The 11,202-nt window shown below is 35.7% G+C and overlaps 1 protein-coding gene across 1 annotated transcript; it reads right to left on the bottom strand.

Moving 5' to 3' along the window:
* Positions 1 to 1,997: 1,997 nt before the first annotated feature.
* On the bottom strand, positions 1,998 to 10,482 carry bdl (borderless). Its single transcript, XM_018551385.1, has 12 exons — positions 10,428 to 10,482; positions 9,749 to 9,891; positions 7,556 to 7,784; positions 6,204 to 6,370; positions 5,949 to 6,093; positions 5,592 to 5,866; positions 5,192 to 5,326; positions 4,844 to 5,103; positions 3,871 to 4,046; positions 3,746 to 3,790; positions 3,141 to 3,323; positions 1,998 to 2,915 (listed from the first exon to the last, which is right to left on the bottom strand). Exons 1-12 carry the CDS (start codon positions 10,480 to 10,482, stop codon positions 2,692 to 2,694), a joined length of 2,037 nt encoding a protein of 678 aa, XP_018406887.1. The 3' UTR covers positions 1,998 to 2,691.
* Between the last annotated feature and the right edge of the window lie 720 nt (positions 10,483 to 11,202).

Below are 11,202 nucleotides of genomic sequence, written 5' to 3'. Positions count from 1 at the left end.
TATTTTGATAGCAAATAAATCACAAATATGTCAAAGAAATATTAATTTTGATACTTTTAACCTTACTTTTCTCAAAAACCTGATAGAGTAATTTTATTGTCAAATTTGTGCCCAGCGCGCAGAAAATACATCGAGAATGATATCCATTATTCAAACAACGGAAATCACGTTATGATTTGACCTGGTTTGGAAATCGTCCAAACCATTGTGAACTGGTTTCCGCCAATGTTATCAGTCAGACATTGGTTTTCAATTTTCAATCATTAGAAACTTGAGATAATCATTAATTAATGATAAACTGAATAATAATGTATTAAATGTGCCACGAATCCCTCCTAAAAAAAAAAGACAGTTCAATATGTCTTGTAACTGTATAATTGTATAAAAAATACACATGGGTATATAAAAATAGCAGATGAATGTAATATTGATCGTTATGTGACAACTTGAATGTAATGTTTAATGGTTTTATTTGGATTCAGTACGATATTACCTTTGGATGTCACAATTACATAAATTTTAATTTAATCAATTATCCTCGGAAAATTTAGTCGTTAAGTCAAAAGAAGTCTAAAAGAAGTGTCGAATCCGTGATTATTATATTATTGAAAAAGTTAAAATTAAACTTATCAAACTCAGTATGGTAAAATTATTACCTACAGAAAATAAATGTTATACCTAAACTTAATTTAAAATATAACGAACATTTATCTTATATCTTATGCAATGTTGATAAATCCAATCAACAAAAACGAAACAAATACTAATTAAGCATGCAGTGAATAATAATAAGCTCGTTTATCTTATTACAGATATATGTTATTAGAAATCATGTTTTAAAATGTACTGCAGTGTATAGGAAAAATTGTACGATTGTATGCAATATGTAGCCAAGGCCGATCTTCGGATTCGCATAGTCATTTGATGAACTCTTAAAATGAGATGATATACGATTATGGCAAACGATTCTAACGTGATAATTCTTGTGTTTTCCAAGGATAAGCATCAACCTTGCGGCCAACCGCGATATAAGCATCCATCTTGGTTCTGTATTTTTATCATGGTAAACGGCGTCTTTTAGCAGCTGGATGCTAGAAGAAGCCATTATCTTGCGGCACGGCGCGACACTAAGCGCTATCCACTTATGCAGAAACATCATCTTCGGATCACCGGATATCAGCCGACTGCTTAGGAAGCCCGTCAACATTTCCTGGTACGCTTGCTTGCTTGTAAAAACACCCGGTATTTCATCATGTTCGCGATATAGATATACGTATATCTGCCACAAGCCAATTTACTAGATGCGATTTTATGTCTAAACAATTTGTGCTTTTGATGTCAATACGATAGTAGTAGTGAGCCGTTTACGTATTTCTTTCTGAAATTAAATTGTGTACGAAGAATAGCTATTGTATGTCGGGAAGTCGCAATTTGACTTAAATATTTAATTCAACAACTCTCTATACTTCTAATATCTCAATCCATAAAACAAAAACAATAACGTTACACATTAATGTTTTAATTTCCTACTTAAAAATTTAATGTAACTGTTACATATATATAATATGTGCTATATTACATTTATATTGTCGAGTGAGAAATTATATTATTCATACGATGTTATTATTAGTGTGCGAATGTATAATAAATATAAACTCATCAAAGTGAGAGAGAGAGAGAGAAATGATAAATATGGATGTTCAATTAAGTCCAAGAACTTTGAGCGAGTGATAATATATATTTTTGTAAATCACTTTTGATAAAGTATTATCAGTAGCTATATGTATTTCAACATCATCTCTCCATATAAAGCAGATATGATTTCGGTCAATGGACTGGGAACAATCAGTATTATATACATATAATAATAAATATTCATCGGTTTTCGAGATAAATATATGAAAAGTATTTTCTCAGAGTATTTGTAAAATACAAAATATATCTCAGTAAACATATAAAATATTTAATATTTGTGAAACAAATAACGTTATTAGGTGACTAACATAATGATACACAGCTTCCCACTTTTCTTTATTATTGACTGCAACTATTGCGATTTACAAGCATATACGATAATGACGCAAATACAATCAATAAAAATAGTAATGAAGAATATGTGTGAAAAACGTATGTGTGGGTACGCGGATATAATTTATATATACAATAGAAAAAGAATATATAATAAGCATATACGATTTCTCTTAATTCACGATCTCATATGTATTTGACGGTCAACGACCTGCAGTTCGCGTATGAAATCTAGCCATTTATAACGTGCAATTACTTAATAAAGCTGTTAAACGACACACAAAGTATGAGATAATTAGCGATGCAAGAACACTCAGTAGTAACGCGGAGCTCGGCAAATAAAATGACATAGGCTATTGGAACTGATGATTTAAGAACGTTTGTATTTTTCACATCATCACTGTACGTGTAACAAAATTTACTGTGTTTCTAATTGTTTTATGTATTTATGCCTGAGTCTTTAGAAGACTATCTTCAAAGATATTTCCACGTTTTGTAAAATTGTTTTTCTTTTACAGATAATACATGTCGCTATTTTTTTTCTAACTGACGTCATTCACTGATGATCTTATGTAGCGAGCAACATGAATATTTATAATCGATTATGAAATCGTATAACTTTTTTTTGCGAATACACACGTGTTTCCCACGTACTTCGCTCGGCTACTTCTCGTTAGTTGGCTGACAGAATCGTTTCCTTGCCCACCATACGGCGGCCAGAGCGGCTGCTAAAAAACCTATACCAGCGACAATTCCCATAGAAATTGCTCTGTTGCGACGATAAGCGGGTACTTCCAGACTGATTCGTTCGCTGGTTGCAACATCGTCTATAAGTGACATTGCTGCCACTTCGAAAGTATAAAAACTTTCTTCCTCCAAAGTTTTCACTAAAATATCAATCATAGGGTGCATTTAATACTACCACCACTTATGTTATTAAGCGGCTAAGTAGCAATTCAATTGGATTTAGAAGCAAGAATCAATCACATTTAACTGTTGCCTAGGCACTCTGTGAGAGATTGTAGTACTGAATGCACTCATAAAAATGTCAATTGTCATTATTAACTTAAGTGTAATTGATAATTCTTACGCAAGAATAAAGAATCATTCACCTAGATAATAAGTGTCTGTCGTTTCTGCTCTGCCATATAAATGTTCAGATGGTCCTCTATACCATCTTACAGTGTAAAGTCTAACTAGATTCTTGCCTAGATCGGGTGGTTCCCAAGTGACCAAGTAACCCTCAACCGTTGCTTGAACTCTCACGTTACGCGGCGGCCCCATGATCTCAGTGTCTGCAACACAATCGTGTCACAGCCTTGAGACATTCGATTGAATTATCAAATCATACTCGAGATACATGAAACCATCAAGAGAAATCCTATATACTTTACATATAAAGGGTGTCCCAAACTTACGGGATTACTTTTCGTGAGTAGGCAGAGCGGACTAAACTGGGCTAAAAAGTTCTCTACCTATTTTGCAAAATTTTTACAATAATTAACAAGATATTAATTTCTACAAACGAGTACGCATTTCTTCAACGATCTTTAAAAATTAATATTTTGTTAATCAGTGCGAAAATTGTAAAATAGTAAATAATTTTTTAAATCAGTTCAGTCCGTTCCACCTGCTTACGAGAGGTGAGGATCTCATAGATCTGAGACACCCTATATATTATGTATATAAACTTCATCGTTAAGTATCTTTTACTTACCTTGCTGACTGCGATATTCCGACGCCGAGTTCTCATCGATAGAACCTAGAAATAGAAATTTGTTTGTTTCATCGTGCTTATTGTATCGTGCTTACGCACGTAATCGGGGTGACAATTAATCTTACTCGGCTGAGTGAATATTCGAAGCGCCTTGCTAAACATTCCATCGCCGTGTTTATCCTGACTTAATACCATAAACTCATATTCTCGTCCTGAATTGAGATTATTAACTGTTGCTTCTGTAATTTTTCTAGAAAGAATTTTCATGGTTCTCCATTCCGACGTGTCCGTAGGTCTGTACCTACATAAAAAAGGAACAAGTTTTACTTATGAAAACGGTGCTTTGCTTCTATTATCGAATAGGTATTATCAATAATTGATTATATATAATATTCAATGAAATAGATCGAGTAATTTAAACACAAATGAGAGAGAAAAATGCTATTTTCGGGTAGAGCAGGTCTTGATGCTTAATAATATTCACGTACAAATACAAATGAAATTATTAATTCTATAAACTGTGACCGATTCGGTTTGTCAAACTTGAAACATAATTTTGAACTGAAATAATATTCTCATGCAATTAATTTAATTGTTTGTCGATTTAATAATAATGATGACTACCATTTAAAAAATTTATAAATAATTAACATGCCTCGATGATCGAATTAGGAGGACGTCCGCATGGAATTCGGAAGATTAGTAAGCCTATTCTGTAATCTTTTAACAATAATTTTACTAATTAGGAGTGTCGTTGCGCATTTTACATTGTCAAAAAGCTACACAACGACAATATAACGATATTGAACTGTCGTTAAAAGTTACAGAATAGACCCACTGGATTCGAATCCTCTCTGACTGAAGTAACATTTTTCGCAATGAGTTATTTATAGTTTTTAGGATGCTAGTCAACATTGTTATATGATATATACAAATACACTTATTAGTTTTGTAGACTGTACACTTAATCGACATACAGTCTGTATTACATTATACATTTACATGTGAATATTACTAAGCACCAAAACCTGCTTTAATGAAAACAGTATTCTTACCTTTTATACATATATATTTAATTATGCATGCAAAAAATATTACCATACTGAATATTCCATTTTGGGTCTGACATAACCAGGTATCCAAGTCAAAGTGACGGCATTCTTGCTACTATTAGCGCTCAAGTTATATGGCGCTCTAGGTGGTACATTTAGCACCATTAATTCGGTATCCGCGACAACCGTCGCGGCTTCGTTGCTGGCTGCACATTGATATAATCCTCGATCATGTTCCTGAATCCTTTCTATTGTCAGATTACCACCTATTACAATGGTTCTTTCAAACGATAAAGGCGATCCATCCTTTTATTGGAAAACAGTTGTTCATTTAATTACTATATTTAATTAAATTTATTACTATACAATTAATTGATTGATAGATGGGACATACTTTATACCACGTGATGGTTGGTCGATGTGAATCGTCTCCATCTCTGGCGTCGCAAGGGATTTCCAAGTTCTCGCCCAGTTTTCGCATGTACATATGTTGCGGTGTTACCGTGAACATCGGTGGCCTTTGAACTATCTGTAATAATTAACTGAATTGAATATTTCAAGCAATCAGGGTTAATTTTGTAAACATTGATCAATTTGTGCATAATAAACAAATAGCATGCAAAAAGAAATATCTGTTTCGTTCTAAGAACTGCGCGATTTACATTATACAATTGGAGAAGAGCGATTAATACTTGATGCAGATTAGTCAAATGTGACGTTAAACGGTGAGTCAATCTCTCTTCTCTTTCTTTATATCGCTTTCCTACATTAAGCAACTGATGGTGGATATTTACCACAGTAATCAAGGGGCTGGGCCCCTCGGTGCCTAATTCATTGTAAGGGGTGCAACTGTAACTTCCCGAGTGAGTCTCATCCACTTTACTAAAATAGAGAGATCCGTTCCTCCTGTAGAAGACCCCTTGGACGTTGTAAGGATCAAAAAGAAATCCATCTTTCTCCCAACGGAGATTCGTTAAAGGTGGATTCGCTCTGAAGTGACAGTCCAAAAGGGCTGATTTTCCGTAGGGAAGGTAGACTTCTCGCGGTGCATAGATTACTTTCGCCTTATCTAAATGATATGATTGAGTATTAATCGATTAGAAATGAAAATTTAACGATTTTTTATGGCATATATACGTCGCTGTGCTTACATTGTACATTGAGAAAGGCCGATGCGCTTTGTTGCTCTCCAGTCTCTCCGGTCACCATACAAGTGTATTCCCCAAGATCGCCCATGGCAGCTGATTTTATAGTCAACGTTCCATCAGTACCAATAGAGGCTCTTCTTGTGAGATCCTGTTTCAATAATAAATTAAAAAATTTTGTTACAATTGCATAATACATTTTCAAAATTTGTCAACAAATGTTGAAATATATTATGAAATCAGTGACTCAATAACTCGTACTTGTATTTCTGGAATCGATACTCCTTCACGAAGCCAATTTACGATTGTACCTTCTCCCTTTGCGACACACTCGAACATGACCGTGTCGCCTTCCATGGCAGTTTTATTGACAGGTGGTATCGCAAGTAGAGTCTCACCTGCAACAGTTGTCGGAAATGGCGACACACCTAGGTTAAACGATTTAATGAGTCTGTCCAGATTCAGGTTAGTAAGCGGTAGCGGAGTTACAGTATATTCTTTTGTTATTAATTTTTGTATTAGCGATATTACAGGGCGAGGCAACCAATTAGTCATTTGCATTTATTGATTTTTTGCACTTTGGCGTTAATGCAAATTTATTAGTATCTGTTAATGATATACTGTTACCATAAGCGTAATATAAACACATGACAATTTCATATTCAGTATAAATTAAATGTGTAAATTTGTCTCATAGCGATATTTATAGAAATTGTGTAATGTTTGATTTATGGTACAACCTTGAATTTACTTGAGGAACAGCTGCTTTTCGCGATAATTAAGATAAATAAGTTGTTATTCGAATGTTTCATTGTCAATCTTCTTTTATATCAAGTAATAGAGTAATAGAGTTTAAAAACGTAAAACAGACTTCCATTAGAGTCAATTAATATAATTCCTTTAATTGATACAATCAACAGATTTAAGTTTGGATGATACGTGATATGTATAATTGTTATTTATAATAGTAATTTAAATATTTTATTATAATAAAATTTTCATAAATAATTTAATTAAAATACATTTTACCTTTCATGATCTTTGATTAATTATATTATAATAATTATGATAATTCTCAAAGATTTTATGTGAATATTACGATGTGCAATAAACATCATAAAGTCAAGTGAGAAAGGAGAAACAAGTAATCTTTTCGAGATAGGCTCCCTGCCTTTAGAATCGTAAACGTCGGAAATGCTTAAATGAACGATTAAATTTGAAGACTCACATCCTACTTGCCAAAAAATTAGAGCGCGAATTTCACAGCTATGAACTCGGTTAACTTGCACATCGGGCTGACCTAATTTAATATTCAATCTTGGTTAGTCGCTGTCAAACTTTATTAAAACATTCCGTTTTTTATCGCATTCTTAAAAGATATAATTATTTTCACAATATTAATAAATTATTCATACATATTTCTATTATACATGCTAATAATTTTATGTTTTACATCTCAAAGATAATTATTCATCAATTAGTTGAAATTATGCTAATTATAGTAATTAGTCGATAAATGTCAGTAAATTTCTGCTGTTTTGTTTTTAATATTTTATTTTTCCTGCAATCTTTAACTACATGCAGATATGAAGAATTGTAAGAGACCAGCTTACCGTCAATGGCAAGATGAAACCACGTGCCATTGTTTCTTGAATTCGGCGTTCGGTTTGGGAAGATTACTCTGCATTCGTACCAGCCTTGGTCGCTTTCGCGAATATTTGTAAGATTTATACTACCCTGACCATATCCGCGATGACCGGCATCGTCCAACAAGTGTATGCGACCCTTGTAGCTATTGTCCACCGTGACGTGTCCGTCATACCAAGAGAACACTGTACGGGTCTAAAAAAGTTAGAATCAATAAATTATATTTAAATCATCTATTTTCAATACTAATAACGTTTTCGACCATAGCGGGTTTGAACCTATCTGGGTTGAATTAACGACGTTGCATGCTATAACGAAGCATGTGACGTCATATTAATCCAATCCCAGGTCGGTTCGAATCCACCACGCGAGCGAAAATGTTCTAAAATTTTTATTTTCGTAAATTGGGAAAGTACTCGTAAATGAGACCACATTATAGGAAGCAACATTACTTCATTCTTAAAGAATATCCGACTGCCTGAGCGACTGATTTTTACATACGACGGACGTAGGCGAACCTACGTCTCGAGAAAATTACATCGCGTAACTTGATAGCGACTACAGGCGATGTTAATTGGGTCATCCTTTCGCGGAATGAAAGACTCACGCGATTCAACGAAGAGCTTTGATATTATAAATTCGGGTTTTATTTACGCAAGGTTGCGCACTAATGATGCAAGCACAGAGAAATGACCGCGAGGACACATTGTATCGCTCGCGACATCTTAATTAGTCCGTCGGTCAGTAACACCCACATTCATCAACGACGGAAGAAAAATCGTCGAAAGGAGGATACGTCTCGTCTACGGGGGCGGGAATGGCGTTAATCCCTTCTAATCATCTGACAATGCATTAACAGTGACCCACTGGTAGGTCCCCTCATGTCGCAGACTGAACGTGACTAAATATAATGCAGCCTTGCGTCCCGTACTCCAATTACCACGACTAACAGACGAAGAGGGAAGGAGCACCTGTTTTGCATACGCATCAGGCTCCAATCAGAGTTGAGTTCCACTTGATTCTGCGATAGCCACGTGCAATCTGTTTCCGTCATACGGCCACGTCGAATGGCGACATCCGCGAGCATAGTCTTGCATTCGGGCAAATTTATCTTTCTATCACTTTACTCCAGTACATATACTTTTTCTCTTGAAGAATTTCATCGATATTGTATGAACTGTTAAACATCTATCGCTACTCTCCTTCAACTGGCCGAAACTGTTCTTTTAACCTCGCTAATACGCGAGGTTGCCTCACGATTTTTTTTTATCGCAATGTTCGATATCGTTTTTCCCGTATTATGTGTCTCTTTGAAATCGAGAAGATGTAGATGTATCCATATCCAGATAGATTGTCATGTAGATAGAATATCAGATTTATTTTCGTGGAAATCGAATAATCCACCCTACCTTGAATGTTTTTCCTCCGAGTTTCTGCCGGAAGACGACAAGTACGCGCAAGCACGTCCGTATGCGAATTAGCCGACTAACAACTTGCTTTAACGCTCTTTAATCGTCAATCAGTCAATCGCACGTCGTCGTGTTACTGTTATTACATGTGGTATCTCATTATATACGTACATTATTCAAGTGGAACACATCGCTTTGATTTTTATATAAAATAAGTTTTTTTTTTTCCCAAAAAGACTTATTTATAAAGTTTCCTTCTTAGGAGACTTATTACATTTTTATACAATAACTTTTTATTTTGCGTCAAAATATATGACTTTACATTCTCAGATAAAATCTATTTTTCTAAAGAGTTCGTCGCATCAGAAATCATATTGTGATGTTGCATGTCTGTACACTTTTACTGTTACTTAATAAATACTTGTATAATAAATGCGTGCACATATTTGGTCCAAGGTAAAATCCAAGGCACGCGTTGAATATTACTTCGTTCATGCAACATGTAGTACCACTTTGCATTATTACATTTTTTAGTGGCACCTACATATTACGAATTTATGTAGTTTTTTATGTAGTTTTTATTGGATTATATTGAAGCAATTTGTAAACTTGATATAGTTGTTAACGTCAGGAACATAAGAGGAAGGCAAGAAGATAAGAATTTCATCATGATGATTATTAAAATACTATATTTTCGCTGAGTTCGCATATTAAATAAGTGAATAGTCACGAGTTCCTAGTTATACTTACATCTCTATTCCATTGAAGAATATATGGAATCGGCGTCTCATGTGGAAAGTCAAGATCGCAATTAAACACAGCGTACTCTCCTACTCCGGCAGTATAATAATTCGGTTCTCTGTCCTCCTCCAGCAACAAGCTGTAGCTGTAGGCTGAAAAACCAGCGATATGAAATTACGTATCGAAAAGTCGCGACTGATTTTTATTGACCTACGCTTTCCAGCGGCGTAACGTTGTAGATAAACGCCTGTGAGAAGACGTCGCGTGTAAAGTGATATTACACATTGGGACTAATTTCCGGAGAGATTGCGTAATTTTCCGCCGGATTATGCGTGACGATCGAGCGCGTTAACAAAATGATACGTTGTTGTGCAAACCCTCGTGTACAAACAGGGCCGACTGTAATCACTCGAGTAAACAAAGTTTTTTTCAATAGTTAATCTCTCGGCCGCAGTCTCGAATTAACCTGCCTTTGCTTCGTGCCAATCTAAATGCCAATCAACGAATTGTACCTGTCTGCCATTACAGTTTGAAACTCTCAGTTCAGTCCCGTACAGCGATCTCCGTATATACAAAATTAAACTTGCTTCTTCTTGTGTTTTTAAGTAAAAATTGTTGTTTTAAGTAAAAACAAATGATTTCTTTAAAAAAATACGATAAACTTATAGCTCTCCGAAATTGTTTTTACCTTCATAGCAGAGTAAGACCGCCAATAGCTTGTAGAACTTGGCGGCGCGATTCATTGCGACTTCTTGCGTTCCGATCTCGTCTCACGTTTTTCACTTTATTTATATTGCATCAACGGATGTGAGGACGCGCTGGCGGAAACGCGCTGGCGATAGGTCACACTCCGCGACGATACCGGCACATCTATCATCACCTGCATTCATCAGCCACCACCTTCGATTTCAATTGGCACGCGTCAGTCTCACGCCATAAATATATGTTTCGATCATCCTTTCCTTCGTTTCCCGAATCGACACCAAGACAGCTTGAACCTCTCCACCGAATTTTGTCCACTTTCCTGAAATGCCTATTGAAATTCTTTATTTCGGCATTCAGGAGTTCTCTTTGGTGAACGTTGGCTCTACTGTTTAAACATCGACTTGAAATTATCGTTTCCTGATTTACAACTTTATCCGTAAGGATACCGTCGAGTTCATTGACATTGGAGAACGCGTTCGCAAATATCCTGTGCCGTGTCGAACGACGTTCAGTTTGACACGAGACGAGGCTGGCTCACCGTAAAGTGCTCTGGAGGCAACACTAGATACAGTAATCGCGCTGTACCCGTTCAATCCGAGCGGATACGAAGAGCCAGGAGTAACGAGCACCGGGAGGGGACTGCGAGGGTGGATGGACCGATGACGATGCGGGAGGGAGATGAGAGATCATCGCGATTTTACGTTTGCGGTGCGTATGCTCCGGTTTGCGTCGCATGCATGCGAACTTTGACACACCCA

Source organism: Cyphomyrmex costatus, unplaced genomic scaffold (genome assembly GCF_001594065.2).
Source record: "Cyphomyrmex costatus isolate MS0001 unplaced genomic scaffold, Ccosl1.0 scaffold14, whole genome shotgun sequence".
NCBI lineage: Eukaryota > Metazoa > Arthropoda > Insecta > Hymenoptera > Formicidae > Cyphomyrmex > Cyphomyrmex costatus.
This window is presented reverse-complemented; position numbering and strand designations above follow the sequence as displayed.

Bases quoted from the DNA above. Each gene is read 5' to 3' on its own strand.
- bdl (XM_018551385.1), bottom strand. From the start codon at position 10,482: ATGAATCGCGCCGCCAAGTTCTACAAGCTATTGGCGGTCTTACTCTGC. The intron at 5,104-5,191 runs GTATGTCCCATC...TTCCAATAAAAG, and splicing joins CAACCATCACGTGGTATAAA to GATGGATCGCCTTTATCGTT. The intron at 4,047-4,843 runs GTAATATTTTTT...TTTTTTATGTAG, and splicing joins AAAATGGAATATTCAGTATG to GTACAGACCTACGGACACGT.